The sequence below is a fragment of the Polistes dominula genome, unplaced genomic scaffold (genome assembly GCF_049000335.1).
Source record: "Polistes dominula isolate Pdom_NZ unplaced genomic scaffold, Pdom_raw_medaka contig_25, whole genome shotgun sequence".
Classification (NCBI taxonomy): Eukaryota; Metazoa; Arthropoda; class Insecta; order Hymenoptera; family Vespidae; genus Polistes; species Polistes dominula.
The window spans coordinates 2,747,059-2,765,732 of record NW_028301094.1 but is presented as its reverse complement, the minus strand read 5'-3'; the positions used below and the strand labels follow the sequence as shown (position 1 = coordinate 2,765,732).

The 18,674-nt window shown below is 26.7% G+C and overlaps 2 protein-coding genes across 2 annotated transcripts in view; one reads left to right on the top strand and one right to left on the bottom strand.

Annotated features, from left to right (window-relative positions):
* dsb (scavenger receptor class B member debris buster) overlaps positions 1 to 13,714 on the top strand; it is a 29,576-nt gene extending 15,862 nt beyond the window's left edge. The window contains 9 exon segments of the mRNA XM_015315876.2: positions 8,594 to 8,685; positions 9,860 to 10,020; positions 10,108 to 10,168; positions 10,170 to 10,247; positions 11,060 to 11,263; positions 11,855 to 11,999; positions 12,367 to 12,621; positions 12,727 to 12,845; positions 12,952 to 13,714. Of these exon segments, the coding sequence (XP_015171362.2) occupies positions 8,594 to 8,685; positions 9,860 to 10,020; positions 10,108 to 10,168; positions 10,170 to 10,247; positions 11,060 to 11,263; positions 11,855 to 11,999; positions 12,367 to 12,621; positions 12,727 to 12,845; positions 12,952 to 13,386 (1,550 nt within the window). The 3' untranslated portion in view covers positions 13,387 to 13,714.
* Positions 13,715 to 15,887: 2,173 nt separating this feature from the next.
* l(2)10685 (5-methylcytosine rRNA methyltransferase l(2)10685) lies at positions 15,888 to 18,600 on the bottom strand. Its single transcript, XM_089176431.1, is given in 10 exon segments — positions 15,888 to 16,229; positions 16,317 to 16,454; positions 16,527 to 16,651; positions 16,738 to 17,024; positions 17,100 to 17,282; positions 17,369 to 17,651; positions 17,690 to 17,746; positions 17,820 to 17,986; positions 17,989 to 18,001; positions 18,112 to 18,600. Coding segments are annotated over 10 exon segments (1,479 nt in total). The 5' UTR covers positions 18,193 to 18,600; the 3' UTR covers positions 15,888 to 16,084.
* Between the last annotated feature and the right edge of the window lie 74 nt (positions 18,601 to 18,674).

The following is an 18,674-nucleotide window of genomic DNA, read 5'->3' as shown; positions in this document are numbered from 1 at the left end:
ACGTTAGTCTTAGTTAAGTAATCTTACAGGCTACTCCTTACATGAGTTAATAACCACTCGAAATTTTACTAGTCCTTATTATTATATAATATACAAATTACTTTTTAGTTAAACAATAAGAATTAATACAAGATTTTGACAGGTTATGTTTAATTACGAGTCGAGTTTTTAAAATAAAATTTACTTTTGCTTTTAGTGTTTCGTAAAATGAGTGAATAATGGTGGGTAATACCCTATGACTTATGTGGTAATTTTTCCATAAATGTATGTCGTAATTCAGTTGTTCTTTTTTTTATTTAATTTCAAAATGTTCTTTTGCATTTAATTATTTCAAAAAGGAATCTATCGTTAGATAGATCTTATTATTATTATTTTTTTTCTCTATTTTAAACTTAATTGAATCATAAGAAATCAATTAAAATACGTTTTCATCATTTTTCGTTAATTTTTCGTGTTAAACGTAAAAAGAAGATATAAAATCGTGTTAGTGAAAGTTTACGATAGTAACGCAACTTTTGTGAACACGCGTAAAATTATGAATAAGCATAATATCGACTGTAAATCTTGTAAACAGTGATATGATAGCTAAATATATCGTACAGGTGTGTCATTTTTTTTTATTTAAAATTTTTCTATTTTTTTTTTTTTTAGGTTATAAATTGTAAGTAAATTTTTTCTATCATGTCTTATGAAGTATGAATGTATTTATAGTGTACATAGTTTTTATCATAAATCGTTATGATCGTCATGTTTTGTATCCCCATGTTGTTTATGTAATATTCAAGGAACATTTTCAAGGTACGAGAGAATTGTTTGTTAATAGGTGACGTAGATCGATCTATTAAAAAATTTAACATAAGATAATTTTATCTCACTGAAAGATTGCGGAAGTTTCGTACTTGCAAAATATCATTTTACGATGTGTCCTTAATTTCATTTTAATTTGTATATTTATCGTTTTATCAAAAAATAGAACGTTTCTTCGTTTTCTAACATAATTAAAAATATTTTGTATAAAATGAAATATTCAATCGATTCAATGAAAATATCCAAGATATATTTAGCAAGATGCCGCAGTGAATGCAATAAAAATATTGAGTAAACAAATTTATATTTTACGATTTCCGTAAATACTTATTTTATATTTGAAAATAAATATTTGTTTTGTTTCCTTAACTGCAAACATTATATTTATTATCAAACTAATCTCTACAATAATTTTTATTTTACAAATTTTCATCATATTTTTAAGGTTATGTGAAGTGTTTCGTTATAAGAGAAAAATTTAAGAAAAATATGTTGCAAATATATTGTTTTGTTTTCTTAACTGCACACACTTTATTTATTATCAAACTAATCTGTAATATAATTTTTATTTAACAAATTTCAATCAAATTTTTAAGGTTATGCTAGGTATTTCGTTATAAGAGAAAAATTTAAGAAAATTCTACGTTAAATATATTGTCTTGTTTTATTAACTGTACACATTTTATTTATTATCAATCCAATCTGTAAAATAATTTGTATTTTACAAATTTCACAATCAAATTTTGCAGGTTATGTGAAGTGTTTCGTTATAAAAGAAAAATTTAAGAAAAATCTGTATTAAATATATATTTATTTACAAATTGTTTATATTTTGTAAGAAATAGCATCGATAAGAGATCAAAGAAACTTATCATTTAATCTTAAAAAGACATTTTAATCGAATATAAAAAGAAATAACTCACCGATACTTTCAACTTTGAGTCTTGTTAGACTGGTTTTCATTAATTTTTTATTTATGCGAATAATTTTATAGGCTTTTTACTTTTACAAATATGATCATTCAATTGATCAATCATAGTCGATATTTTGTACTTTTTTTTTTTTTTTTAAATACATTTGATGAATCCTTAAAACATACAGATTGGTATCGTTTATAATATAGTCTAAGTTACGAAATAGTGTTCTAGATTATTAACTTTCAATGTTGCAAGAAAAAGAGAAAAGAAAGATACAAGATATTAGTAAAAGAAACAAGGCCAATACCTTGTCGATTAAATTAAGGCTTCGTTTAACATTTTACATAATTTTTTCTAAATAAATTGTCCTTTAATTGATTTCGATTGCACTAATGACTAAAACTTGACAATCCACCTTTCAACCTTGAATAATAAATGAAAGTTTATTTATTTTATAAAGAAATTTTAGCAAGAGTATACTATTCTTTATACAAGTTTATATATACATAACAAAAGTATAATATTTTACGATACTTACACATTCGTTAGCATCTCTGGTAAATATACTTTTACATGTAATCATAATATTTTTCCCCGTGAATAAAATTCCTGTAATAGGAATTATTTTTTAACCAATATTAACAATTCAATGTCTTTTGCTTACATTTTTCGATAATAACAAAAAATAGGTTAAATCTTTATTAATCGACCTTGAATATAATAATTATAAATTCCTAAGAAGAAAGTGAACTTGAAAAAACTGGTTGATGAATTTTGTTAATTTGTTTTTTTTTGTTTTTGATTTCTCAGGGATGAAATGATTGAACACAATTTGTTTCTATAAGATGACGCAATCCCCTTAAATTACTTGCTGTTCGAATTTATGGTGAATTAAATAACCATGTGTTTCACCTTTACGTGTCTTTTAGTTTCTTATAGTTCTTTTTTTCGCATGAAAATCAAATGATTTTTATTTGAAATTTAATTGAGGTCAAAGAAAGACAAGGTTCGTCGAACAATAAAATATCGTCGATTTTATTCGAGATTAAATCGATTATGAAATGTTAAAGTTATAAGATTTAATAAGATTTAAAATAACATTATTTATAAATATAAAATCTCGGAAAGAGATTTTTTTTTCTTTTCTATTTGATTGAACAAAAACTATGAGTGACCTTAATGATGAAAAACATTTTATTGCACACGAATGAAAAGAATTTAAAGATAGATCAAATGTAATCTTGACAAGATAAAAAAGGAACAAAAAAAATATATCTTACTCACACTAACCCAATCTAACTGAATCATCTTTCTTATTATAATTCATGTTGAAATTACAAATTTTCATCAGTATAAAAGATAATAATTATCTTTGATGTCTATTCATTATGTTGACACCAAATTATCCTACGGTGAATTCAACTTAAATTATCGTTTTAACTTCGATTAAAGATGAAGTAAATAGTAACTAGAGTTTCTATTAAAATTATCTATGACGATATGAGAAAAAAGATCTGTGTAATGACCGAAAGAAGGATACCAAGATGTCTTGCATTTATTTATTTATTTTTTTTTTTTATTAAAAGAAAATAAACGCAAAAATTTATTTCAATAAATGAATAAAATTAATAAAGAAAGATTTCTAATTTTGAATAATTCACGTTTATATCATTAAACGATTATATAAATAATCATATTACGAATTTCGCTAACGTATCAAATGTTACTTATTCGAATAAATTTCAGAATCAGAGACATTAATTAATATTTCGGAAGAATTAAATAATCAAATATAAAAATAGCTGATCTTAGGTTATATCTGTTGGAAGAGAGATCGTCTCATTATATAAGCATCTTAGAGTGATTTATATATCATTTAGTAATTTATAAATATCCATTTATTGAGAATCATATTGAATAAAAAATAATTTAAATATTTTCTATTTTATTTTTATATAATTAAATTTTAATTTTAATACAAACATTCGATACACACACGTGTGGGTCATTTATTTTCTCATTTATCGATTATTTTATTTCTGTAAGAATTAAAATGATCTCATTCACATCGATAGATTTATTTACTCGACATTAAAATTGACAAGCAAATGAAACAACTTTTATAATAAGATCTAACATTTAAATTATTATGAGCCATAACTTATTTTTATATAACTATAAATCTATACTTATGATTGGAAATGATCTCTTTTAAACTTATATATATATATATATATATATATTTGTACACATGTTGAATTTTATATTTTTTAATATAACATTTTATTCACATTGACAAACATGAATAACAAATAGTTTTATTTTCTCGCCAATTAGTAGGATAAAAATAGTAGAAAAAAAACCCAATGTCGTTTGATGTCCTAGTTGGGTGTGTATGTAAATTTCGGGGAAAAAACCAGTTTATTTTTGGTATTAAAGAATCACTACTGTAAATTTTAGCGATATTTGTCACTAGTTTTGTATACATTTTTTTCTGTTTTTATTTCTTTGTTTTTCTCAATCATTTCTTTTTATTTTTCATCCACAAATCTAAATATTATCTATAATTGATGCAAAAATATATTTTATTCGAACATTCGAACTTGTTGAAATTTAAATTATACTACACGCGTATTTTAAAATAAACATTTTTCAAGTTAATCGTAAAGATTTGTTTCTGTTTTTTTTTTTTCAAATATAAATAAATAAATTTAAATCTACGGTCGAGTCATAAATAACTTCCGTTTTCTTATGAGACAAAGAATGGTGTTTCTGTCACTGACAAGTGCACGACACTTTTCATGGTATTTTTTTTTTTGCACTCTTTGTATCTGCTGAACGTATCTATTGAATTTTACTCCAATATGAGCTTTAAAAAGTTAGTCAAAGTCGGAAAGATGTCCTTGGTTTTAAGATCGTATCTCCAGAACGGAATTTTACAAACTAATTTCTGACTGCCCTATCAGTTATCATATTATATAGTTATATCGGTAGTCGTGAATAGCCCAAATGGCAGCGACGCACTATCCCATAACGACTACTAACCATTATAGTGATCGAGTCCCAGCAGAGGGTAGAGACTATCCTTCATTGACTTTGACCATGGGTGAAGTCATGAGGCCAAAGTTGTGGATAACATCCTAACGTCGCACTTGATGTCAATCTGGGCTCTCATAGCGTTTACCTCGTTACGCAGCATGCATTATTTGTGCAAATAACGAGTAATAAGACAGATATAAGAATAAAGTTATTAAACTTGTTCTAAAAGAAAAAGTAATTGTCTCCACTCAGTGGAAAAACAAATCAGATAAAGTATGCACTGTATATACGCTGCATATTTTTTCAGTTGCCACTTTAGTGCTATTGCCTTGTTTCAATTCTTAAAGGATTACATATCGAATATGCACTTTTTACTATCCATTTCAGTGGTTAAGAAAAACGGTTAAATGTAACATTGACTGCATAAAAAAGTTAACGGAAGACTAACTGAATCCTCATCTATATAGTGTGATATCGAAAATCCGTTTGTTTCGGTGACTTATAGTAGATAAATACAAAAAATAGATTCTACATAGCCGCATCGGAAGTTACTTATGACTCGATCTAATAAATAAATAAATTTAAATCTAATATATTAGTTAAGATAATAATAAGGAAGTATTATTATATTAGGAAGACCGGAAAGTAATGTCGTTTTTACAAATGTCCAATTTTGTATATTTTTATCAAAAACCGATTGAGTTTTATCAATTTGGTATTAAAAATGTTGTATACGAGATGAAAAAAAGTTGAATAACGAGGGTGTGGTAATTATTATTGATTAAAAATAAAAATTTATTAGAAAAAAATGTATTTGTTTGAATTTAAGGTTAGAAAGCGACATCACTTTCCGATTCACTTAATATTTGGTAAATGATCTAATCACAAATGAATTACTTTAAAGATCAAATATTTGATTGAACGTGTTTTGAATTTAATAAGGAAGGGTTGCTTATCAAAATCAAGTTATGGAAATGTCCGTAATTGCGTAAGTTTTATGTTTATTACGTTAGAGGATATTTATACGATGACATAATATCAGGGTCGTTCATTTTACTTTGTTGACTGATGTCCGTGGACTATAACTTTCTTTTCATTATCGACATATGTGTGGATATTTCATATACACGTTCTTGAATGTGTTCGTGTTGTTCTTACGTGTGTTCCTATACGTGTTCAATTTCGTTCATATATCTTTATCATCGATGGTAGAGAAAGATACTTATTTACTTTTTCTTGCATGTATTAGTTAAAGTCACATATTTGTAGAAACCTGAACACGCATGACTTTCAGGAAATGCTGAGATTAATTGACCTATCGGGTAATATTGCTTATAGTGGAATGCGGAATTTTAGAGTACGACTACCACCTTACATGGTAATTGTTCGTTCCTTAAAAGACGTAGAAAATTTCACTGTTGATTAGAAGGATCTAAGTATATATATATATATATCACCATCTACTACTTTCATTTAGATTATTATAATTTTATTTTATTTTGTTATTTCTTTTTTTTTTTGGATTGCAATGACCACCATGTTTTTTACTTGTAGTGATGCAAAACAATTATGTAATACTACACATGAATCATTTCGTTTTCATATTTTACAACACAAGTGTTAGAAATTTAATTAAATTTCACATTAATACAATTTCAATTTTATCCAATTTTTTATTTCATTTTGTGTTCGCAGCTACGTCCAATATTTTTCACTTAAAAAAAAAATAAAAAAAAATATAAATTAAAAATAATAATAATACTATATAATAATACACATAATATAATTATAATATATATATGTGGGGAGTGTTGAATATCAAAGAGTAAACACAAATAAGTAGGCAGGTAACGAAAGACTATCGAAATAAAGAAAGACGGTGTTTGGACCGCACTTTGGAAGCGAAGAAGTTGTGTGTGTAAGTCCGTGTGAGTTTAGAAGGTTCTCGAGCGATATCAATGATTTGTTTATTGGACCAAGCTGGACGTTGGGAAAATTCAAGAACGATTCAAAAATGTTTTGTCCCTCGGGGATGAAGGGTGGGGGAGAAACCTCATAAGGAGAGGACGGTCACGCGTGAAGGGCGTTTTTTCGGGAGTAGCGTAGAGAGAACCGAACGACGATAGCGAACGATTCGATACGAACGTGATTAGCGAGTGAGTAGTGACCGTGTGAGGTCTGAGTGAGTGTGAGAAGTTGCGAAGCGTAATTATATTGTAACTGTAATAAACAATAACTTGTGTAAATAAAGAATATCTTTTATATCTCAAGTAGTGTCGGCAACACGGGGAGATTAGATATCCTTAGCCGGATACAGAACGATTGATTTCCCTACATATATAACATTATAAATGTGCTCAAAATCCTAATACGACAGGGGATACTAAAAAAATTGGTTAACCTGGTTCAATTTTGCCTAAAGGAAACTAAGGGTAAAGTGAGGATAGGTAACCAAGTGTCGGAAGCGACCAAGTATCCATAGCGGGTTAAAACAGGTAGACGCATTGTCACCTCTTTTGTTCAATTTAGTACTGGAATTCGCTGTCAAAGAACTACAGAAAAGTAAAGATGGTCTACAGTTGAACGGGACAACACAATGAAGAGTCATTAATTAATAACGCGAAAATATTAATAGATAATACTAAAGATCTGGGACTGCAAATAAGCGTGGAAAAAACCAAATATATGATAACCGATAGAGTTCAGAAAGTGCCTAGTACTGGAACTTTGATCGTCCGGAATAAAATTTTCGAATGGGTCAGCAACTTTAGGTATTTAGGATCGATCATAAACCAGACGAATGAAATTAACGAAGAACTTAAGAAAAGAATCAATTTAGGCTATTCATGTTTTTATTCGGTTAACAAATTACTCAGCTCGCGGTTACTGTCTAGGCGATTAAAAATCAGGATATACAGGATAATCATCCTACCGGTAGTCCTTTATGGTAGCTAAACGTGGTCGCTTACGTTACGGGACGAAAAGAAATTTAGGGTTTTCGAAAACAAAGTTCTTCGTAAAATCTTCGGTGTAAAACGCGATGAGGAAACGGGCGAATGGAGAAAACTCCATAACGTTGAAGTACATCGATTGTACAACAAACTGGGCATTATTAACGACATAAAATCACGCCGATTAAGATGGGCTGGTCACGTGACGCATATGGGGAAGGATCGAACGGTGCACAAAATATTGGTCAATATATCGAACGGGAAAAGACCACTAGGTAGACCGAGACGTAGGTGGGAGGATAATATTAAAAGAGATCTGAAAGAAATAGGATACGAAGACCGCGAATGAAAGGATCGAGCTCAGGGTCAGGAACAATGGCGGGATTTGGTATTTGCGGCAATGAACTTTCGAGTTCCTAACGCCAATTAATAATAATAATAATAATATAATTATAATAATAATTAAATAATTAATATATTAATTTAATATATTATATATAAATAATTGTAATATATATTATATATTAATTAGTATATACAATTTTAATTCTATCAAATTTTGTTATTACATTTCGTGTTCACAACTACGTCCAATATTTTTCACCTTTTTTTTTGTTTAATAACAATTATAAATATGTATTAAATAAAAAAAAAAAAATACTTATATATTTTAACATCTAAAAAAGATAATTCTATGCTACGACTATAATTTTATATCAAAAATATCTATTCACATGTCAAAAAAAAAAAAAACATTTAAATTGCCTATACGCTATTTAAATAATATTTTCGAATTAATCAATTTGAAAAAATAAATGCATAGATAATTTTTTACCTTCTAATTTTAACTCTATGATGTTTTTTTCTTTTTGCCTTCAGGTAGAATAGCAGCAATTTGTTTCGGCTTATTGGCTTTAATCATCGGCATTGTACTCAGCAGTATACCATGGGTAGACTACATTATTTTGAAGGTTAGTATTTTGATATAAAAATAAATGAAATATTTCGAGAAGAATAATATATTTATGACTATTAAATTGTTCGGAAAGTTCGTGCCGATTTTGACGAAAGATTGAAACGCAACGCATTAAAGTATTTTTTTTTTTTTTTTTTTTTAGTACATACTTATTTAATTATATGTATATAAGTGCTATTTTGTTGCATAACCTTTTTTCATCTTAAGAGAGTAAATTAAAAAATTTGTCCCGCCAGAAAGAAATTTTCAGGTTTTTTTTTTTCAGAAAACAAATCTTGTGCCATCTACCGACAATCGGCACGTACTTTCTGGACAACCCAATGCATTATAAATTTTTTTTTTTTTTTTTTTTGAAATTATTCATTTTTACATCTAATATTTATAATACACATTTATACAGTTATGTAATAAAATCTCAAATAAATTGTTTATATTCATAATGTTATGACAAAGAAATAGAATAAACGGATTTTCTATTATTAAATGTGTTTCGTAATCATTATTATATTATTAGCCTCGATATGAATGTTTATTATAAGGATTATTATTTTCTTTTGTTTTTTTTTCTTTTAACTATAAATACATCGAAGAATCAACAAGTTGTGTTTCAATGTTTCAATAATAGTCTAGTTCCGTTCAACCTTTCTATATTTCTCATTAATGTATATATAACGAGCAGTTCTCGTGCATAACAAATACATTTACACACACACACACACAGACATACATACATACATATATATTATATATAAATAATATATTATTCTGTCTTTCTTATGGGTTTGAGTGAGTCATTTCTTGAATACATTCTCTCACCTATTCAACACTAGGGTCACGTCTTTTACCACTTCTTTGGAATCAACAGCAAATTGTTTTTTTTCTTTTTCAAATTGGTCACCTGTATATGCATTAACCGCTGTTGCTTAATGATCTTGATGGGAACTAGTTTTTTTTTTTTTTTAAATTGCTAAAAGCCATTAATATGTATACACATACCGTACAAGTATATACACGCACGATTGTAAAACTAAAAATAAAAAATCGTTTAGTTATGCAATAAAAATATATTCTACATTTTAATAAATGTTTAGATATTAATCGAAAAAATATGTGATTGGTCATATTCACGTAGTAATAATTTTTTTCTTCTTTTTTTTCTTTTTTTACAGCAATTACGTTTATGGAATGGTTCGATTGCTTTTCATTATTGGCAAAAACCTGGTGTCGTTCGATTAACCAAAGTATACATATTCAACATGACAAATACCGAAGGCTTTTTACAGTTCAACGAAAAACCGAAACTTCAAGAAGTCGGTCCTTTTGTATATAGGTGAGCATTTAAAAGACAAACAAATTTATTTTTAAAAAGAATAAACACACATACGCGCAATTTTAATTATCTATTCATGATATACAGGGAAGATATGGAAAAAGTCAACATAGTTTTTCACAATAACGGCACTGTGACTTATCAACACAAAAAAAATTTTACATTTCGTTCCTGAAATGTCCAAGGATGAAGATCTCAAAGTAATGGTTCCTAACATTCCATTGCTAGTAAGTTCAAATTATGATCAATTTTAATCATTTTTTTTTTGTTAATTTATTATTATTATAAAATACGACTTATATGATTGTTGAATAGACGATAAACAATTAAACTACTATTAAAAAAAAAACAAATGTGTGCAGATCACACACGGTAGAAGTAAAACCTTCAAAGAAAACCAAGCTTTGAAATAATTGAATTGTAATACCGCGCCATCTATTAAAAGAACCTTACAGAACCTAAATAATCTCTAAATAAAAATCTTTAAATTAGTAATAAAAAATAATTTAAAAAAAAAAAAAATCGCGATAAAAATTGTGCTATGTGCTAAGTTGGAAAAAATTACGCGTGAAATAAAATTAATTTCATTAAGATAAATTGAGTAGTTTCGGAATTATTAATGGACAAACATATTATGACACTGAATTTTTTTATATAGAATTTAATTAATTAATTAATTAATATATAGAATTAAATTATATATTGAATTTTATTACTTAATTAATTATTTTTGTTTCATCGATTTCACATTCTTTCGTTTCACGATTTTCAAATCACCCTAATTCTAAAGAAGTTTTCACTTCAAGAATGATAAAATCTAAAATTTATGAAATTAAATTGGAATAAATTACACAATGAGTTTTTCTTTTCTTTTTATAAATTTCTTATTTAACATTCCTTTTGTCCTCGTTTATTTCACAAATTTCGTATGTATTTACAAAGATTACCTTTAATTTACGATTTCTCTACAATCGATTACGACACGATAGAAAGAGAGAGAAAGAAACTATTACTATCTTAAGTTTTATTTCATTTTCAGACACTTTCGACTCAAAGTAAAAGCCTACCTCGATTTATTACCATCGGTTTATCGATGTTCCTTAGGGGAATGAAAATGAAACCGTTTGTTCCTGTAACAGTTCAGGAACTTGTATTTGGTTACGATGATCCATTAGTTAGTATAGCACATCGATTTTTTCCAAAATCTCGACGTCCGATGAGTCAAATGGGACTCCTACTTGGGGTAAGTTTCTATTCTGCAATATATTTCAATTTTTATTTTGAAAATTGTATTTATACAGTGACAGAGCTCGTATGATTTATAATCGTCGGATTGTGTTACAACTTTCGAAATATAATTATACGTTATAAATTTATTTGATACGTATAAAAGTAACATCAAAATAATAATAATAAAAATTGAAAAAGAAAAAAAAAGAATTCTTGATGATGATTTATTATAGAAACAAAACAAAAATTATGCATTAGTGTAATTAATTAAAAACAATGATAAATATTAATGATTTAAATTATTTCAATAACAATTATATTACGAGAAAGAAAGCGTCGTGTTATGCTAATAACTTGCATGTCTTTACTGTAATAAATTTAACTATATTAAGGAATTCTATAAGATGAATATTTTGTAAAGAAAAAAAATAAATAAAATAATTATATAAGATTGTTGATTATAAAATAAAATATTACAATATATAAATATACTCTAAAGACAATTTTAGGAGTGTTTGTAGTCTCGTAATATTTAAAATACGAAATGTTTCTGGTTACGATACATAAGATTATGTTTTTTTTTAAATGAATATTTTTATCGTAGAGAAATGGTACATTAAGTGAAGTATCAACTATATATACCGGACATACTGATATGAAACAATTCGGTCTAATAAATCGATTAAATGGATTGGATCATCTACCATATTGGCCAGAAAACCCATGCAATTCTATTACAGCTTCTGAAGGTAAATTCATTTGATTTATTTCATTACACATATAATACATTCGATTTATATTTAATTTAATATTATTTAAATTATATATAATTTATATAATTATAATATATAAATTTAATAATAATAATATACGTAATTATATAATTATAATTTACTAATAGCTAATATTGTATTAGGGCATAATTAGAATTAAGTATATTGTCAAGGGGAACGAACATGTAGGGGGGGCCTTCGGGGTAAACACCCTAAAAGGGTATACCTGAAATAAACTTCTTATCTATTTATATAATTATAATTTAATATATAATTTAATATAATTTTGATTTATCCTCGATATTAACTTCTTGTGAATTTATTTTAATATTTGAAAATGAAGGCTCGTTCTTTCCGCCACGAGATAAAACTGGATCGGATTTCATGCATGTTTGGGATAAAGATCTCTGTCGTGTCTTGCCGTTGCAATATCGTGGACCAGCAAACACGAATAACATCAAATCAGATCTATTTACACCACCGGAAAATGTCTTCGGCAGACCTGATAAAACAAATCCTGATAATAAATGTTTCTGCATGAATGATCCTTCCTCTTGTATGATAGATGGATTACAAAATATCAGCCCTTGTCAGTACAGTAAGTTTATTTTTTTATTTAAAAATTAATTATTAAGCTTCAATTATTTTAAATGTAATTAGTATTATTATTATATATATATATATATATATATTTATATTACAGCTGCACCAGTTTATTTATCCTTTCCTCATTTCTATCAAGCTGACAAGAAACTTCTTGATGCGATCGTAGGATTAAAACCAGTCAAAGAAATACATGAAAGTTATTTTAAGATACAACCGGTAAATATACGATAAACAATTGTTATATTTTATTTCTATTATAATAAAGAAAAGAAAACAAAAATGTTTAAAAGTAACAATGAAAATGTTTTTATTTTGATTTCAGAAACTTGGTATACCTTTAGAAGGAAAAGTACGAGTACAATTAAATTTAAAAGTAGAACGTCAAACTAGTATAGGCGTTGTCGAGAATTTTCCTGATATAGTGTTTCCAATAATGTGGCTTGAAGAAGGTATCGAAGAATTACCACCATCGATCAAAAGATGGGTTTACTTGGCGACAACATTCGCGGATGTCGCAGTACCTTGTGTAACTTACGGGTTTATTCTAGTCGGTTTGATAACTATAATCGCGGTCTTCGTCAAGGCCTATAACAACGTAGTGTTTACTCACGAAGCAATAGAATTAGGAAAGAGAACTATTAGAAGGGGATCTTCATTTTTAGTAAATCAACAACATCGATTACTCGTCAACAAGGACTCTAATTACGTTTTACTCAGTAACGATATCGAAGTAATATCTACCGATGTACTTGTATGATTTCAAACTATTAGATGAACAACAACAAAATGCAACAAAAATCGAAAAAAAAAAACAAAAAAAAAATTTGAATAGTACCAATGATATTAAATATTATTAGAAGATAAGAAATGATTTGATTAAGACGAAACTACTGCTATTTATCATCATTTTGATGATAAACACACAGGTCACACCAAAGTTTCGCAAAAAAAAAAGAAAAGAGAAAATGGTTTGTCGTTTAACGAGCTAATAATAAAATGGACGAGATTATATTAAATATTATAAATATTATAAAAAGTGGTAAAAATCGCAACTCCGTTTATCGTTTACACTAAAGTTTTGAAAATACGAGTAGTTAGAGAAATGTTCAGAGTTGATAATTTCACTTTTTTTTTTCGTCATGTCTGTGATTTCATCCCTTTATTTATAATCCTCAGAATAAAAAATAATGCAATTTGCATTGTATCCAATTGGTCAACGATCGAAATGAACATTTTATTATAATTATCATTTTGATCTTATTTTTTATATTCAAAATAATATGTTTATTTTCGTTGACTAATTGAAATAACCTCAGTTCAAATCTAGTACGATTACTATGATCATAGATTTTAATATACTTTTTTATTAATAATTATCACAAAAATTTGATAATAGAACAAATTTCTATGTGGTATAAATACGTTGATGTATTTTCTTTTTTTATTTTTTTTATTTTTTTTTTTTTTTTTTAATTAACAAATATAAAAATGATTGAAATTATTTTCAGATATACGTATATATGATAATTCTAAATTATCTTATAGTTAATCTAATTATCTGTAGGGATTAGAACAAAAAAAATTGGTCATAATAACATTAAAAAAATTAAAATTAATATTTTTACAAACTTCTTCGTCGTACAATTTTATTGACGATTATTTTTTTATAATTATTATTTTTCTTTTTTTACCTCGGTAGTATGTAATGATTAATTGTAATAAAACTATAGGGTGGTATTTAGCGAATGTTAATTGTGTATATAAACATTCGAATATTTGAATATTATTCTTTAATTTTATAATTCGTTATAAGAAAATTGAAAATTATTGATTAAATAAATATGGTAACTTCGTTTTTATATTAGAATAATGATTCAAAGTTTTTTTTTTCAATAATTTAATGTACATCTTTTTATCAATTTTGACTAATTTTGGGATTAATAAAAATTTCATTGCATAAAATAAACGACAATTTTTAATTTCCATTCTATTTCTTTCTCTATCTCTGTCTGTCTCGTCACAAAACCGATAAGGATGGAAGTGTATCTTACAATTAAAAATCGCAACCCTTGAATAAAATTTAAATGAAAAAAGATAATCACCACAATGGCGTGAGTTCGAGAATCCCATCCGAAAGTTTTAAACTAAATAGAACGAAGAAATTGTAACCGGAAGTAAGAAAGTAACCAAAAGTAAGGAAATAACCGAAAGTTAGGAAGTAAGGAAGATATTTCAAATTCACAGAAAGACTATCTTTATAGTTATATTATATATATATATATATTATAACTATATATATAGTTATATTATAGTAATATGGTTATATTATAGTTATATTATAGCTATCCCCATATAGTTATATATATATACTTATATTATAGTAATATAGTTATATTATATTTATATTATAGCTATATTATTCATATAGTTATATATAGTTATATTATAGTTATATTATAGCTATATTATAGCTATATTATCTATATAGTTAATATATATATAAATATATATTATATTTATTTAGGTTAGGACAGGATATCTTTCCGTCAACAAACATCCTACGATTTTAGTGTTTATCTTTGACTATCTTATTCGGTATTCCATTTTAATTGCTCAAATTTGGAAAGTGGTAGTTTCTGTCAGCTAACCTTACTTCAAGATCATATCGGTGCTCTTTGGTATGTATGATAATTATATAATATTATAATAACAATATTATAATAAATTATATTAAATAAACCCTACTATAATCTTACCCTTGATACTGTGGACTCGTCTCATGTGTGATCTGTACACATGATATTATTCTTAGATAACTTTCTCTATTTACTTGGTTTCATAATTACAAAATGTTCCGATTACTATAAAATAAATAATTAATATAATGAATAATAGTTTGATTAATAAATAATCAAATTTATTGAATAGAAAATAAAATTTGGCATCACACCTACGTAATTCGGCTTTCTTTCTAACCACATTAGTTAAACTACATATGATTATTTATTTATTAAATAAATCAAAAATACTGAAGATATATTGAAATTGGCGCGTCGGTAACTAACCGATAATGCAGATCATTCACGCGACATTTTTATTTATCGATATAGTTTAAGATGACATACCTGAGAGAGAGGTGTCAATTGTTTTATGCATATCTGCGTAATTTTGTAAAACTGCAAGCTGTCGAATTATCACAGGAATATTTACAGATTATTATTGTTTTTATCTTTATAAGAGTAATGTAAACATTATAAATATTACATATTATTTTTATATAAAGAGTTTATATCTATATATACATATATGTACATATATACACATAATAAATATGATGACAAGTAAGTGATTGTGGATTTTGTCGATAGATGGCCTTTTAAAACCAGCAATGACTTAGTTGCCAACCTAATATAAAGAATGGAGTAAAAATTACTTTTAACTATTTTTTATTATCATTATGATCTCGTTTTAACCATTTTACAAAAATACATAGGACCCCAATTATAACCGATAGTGGGTATAGCAATATGTCCATATTTCAAACCAAAATTTCCAAAATTAAATAATGTTTGAAATGGATTTAAAGCTTTTGTCATGTCTCTGTAAATATAATATATTATTTTCATTAATTTTTATTTACATTTTCATAGAAAGTAATAATGCAAATTTTTTTTATAAATAACTTACTTTACAACTATAACAGTGTTACTTTCTTCCCATATTCGTTTTAATGCCATTTGTACAACGCCATCATTTTGTATAGGACTAAGAGAACAGGTTGAATATACAACGGTACCACCAACAGTAACTAATTTCAACGCGTTGCTACAATATTAATAATAATAATTAAATTAATGACAAATGACAATATATATTGAAAATGTTTACAATACTAACTATAAAATTTCTGCTTGAATTTCTGGCATTTTTAATCTTTCTTTGATTCTTGAAGGTTTAAAAACATTGTTATCATTTTCATGTAATACATGTCTATCTGTTGTACATGGAACATCGACAAGTATCTGCAATTCAAGTTAAAAAAAAAAATAAGAAATCAATACGTAAAACAAAATTACTTTTTCACATACACACAATTTATATATAGTACCTTATTATAGATGTTTTCATCTTCAATTCTACGAGCATCTTGTTCAGATATAATTAATCTTTCTGTAATTTCTCCTATATTTATTAAGTATTGATTAACTATTTGCTTTATTCTTCTAACTCTAGACATTGATAAATCATTGGCTACCACTAAATTGGGCATAAGTGTCTGTAAAATTGTTAGAGTTTTGCCTCCAGGTGCTGCACACATATCTAATACATGATCACCTAATTGTAAATCAAGAGCCAAAACAGGAAGTATCGAAGCTCCATCAAAGAGATAATAATCTACAAAATAATAATAAAATACATTGATACACATAAAACATTACTATTATATATAGAAATCAAATTATATTAAACCTAATACACCGGTGGATCCTTTTTTGGGAGCTGGAAATCTTTCTGTACTAAACTCTTCAAATGTGTAACATTTAAGATGTTTTGGAAAAGACAAAGTGTCCTCTTTTTCAACAGTTATTTCAAAATCATTTGCATTCCGATAATATTCATAATGTTCAGATTCTAAGACATAATCTTCCAAACCTATATTATAATAAAATGAAAATTAAAGTGCTGTTTGTAGATATTTACTGTTACTATATATATTGAATAATAGTATATTCATGAACCTTTTAATTTTGTTACCGGTATAAATTCATAAAGTCCTGTTGTGCTATCGGTGGGAAGAACGATACGACTGTAGTCAATATTAATTTCATTAGAATCATCGGCAATAGATTTTAATTGTGCTGGTTCTAATGGTTTATCAATATTGTCAGTTATATCATTTGACTCTGTAGAAGTCAACAAATCAGGTGGTGGTTCATAATCAGTTGGATAAAGAGATTGTAATTCTACTTTTTGATTTTCTGATATCAAATTATCTATCCTATTAGTTGACTTAGTAGTTTGCTTTGAATTCTTTTTCTTGGTAGATTTTTTTTAATCACTTCTTGATTTTCCAGAAATACGTCATATATTGATTTTAAATTTATCGCTCCACAATTCTATGACATATACACAAGTATAGGTTAAATATAATTCTTTAACTTTGATATAGAATAAAGGTAGTTATTATACCTCCAAAGTTGTTTGTATTTTGTCAACATCACTGTAGTTATTAACCACTGCTATATATTTAGTTTCTTCTTGTAACAATGCAGTTCTTATATTTTCCCATGCTTTTCCATACACTTTGGCATAAAAGTCATCAAAATATTCCAATGCTTTGTCTATACTTTGCTTTTTTTCCGAAGCACAGACTGAAAGATACAAATTATATAAATATAAAAAATGAATTAATTAGTAACTAAATATAACACAGGACATCAATATAATAATAATTCTAAATAAAATATATGAAAATATTTACCCAATGATTTGGACCATGTTTATATCTAACAGATAGTTTCATCAATTCTCCGACTTTTAATCGTTTCATTAAAAATGCCATTTTAAGAGAGAAATGACAATAATTCAATTTAATATAAAATACTTGGATTTTTAATTCATCATTTAAAATTATCTTTGATAGGTTATGTTAGTGGTAAAAGACTGTACAGTAGTAGTAGACATGTTGATTCTGTTAGAAATAATCCGCTAGATGGCGCGACGTGCAAAGATTTAGATCGATTGGTCAGAAAAAGTCGTCGAAGTCGATTAACCGTTAGAAGATTGCAATGCGGTAAGAGGTATAGGAAGAGAAGGGCGCGAACCACACACACACATACACACACACATTCATATATATTATACCCGCGCGTACATAAATACGGAGAAAGAGAAAGATAGAGAAAAAGACTAATGCGGATACGAGGATTGGAAGGACAGTCAACCCCATCTTTGAGTTACAACTTGTGTACAACCTGCTAGACGATAGATGCCATTGAAAGACTTGATCGACTAAACGCCCGCTTTTTTTTCCTTCTTTGGTCC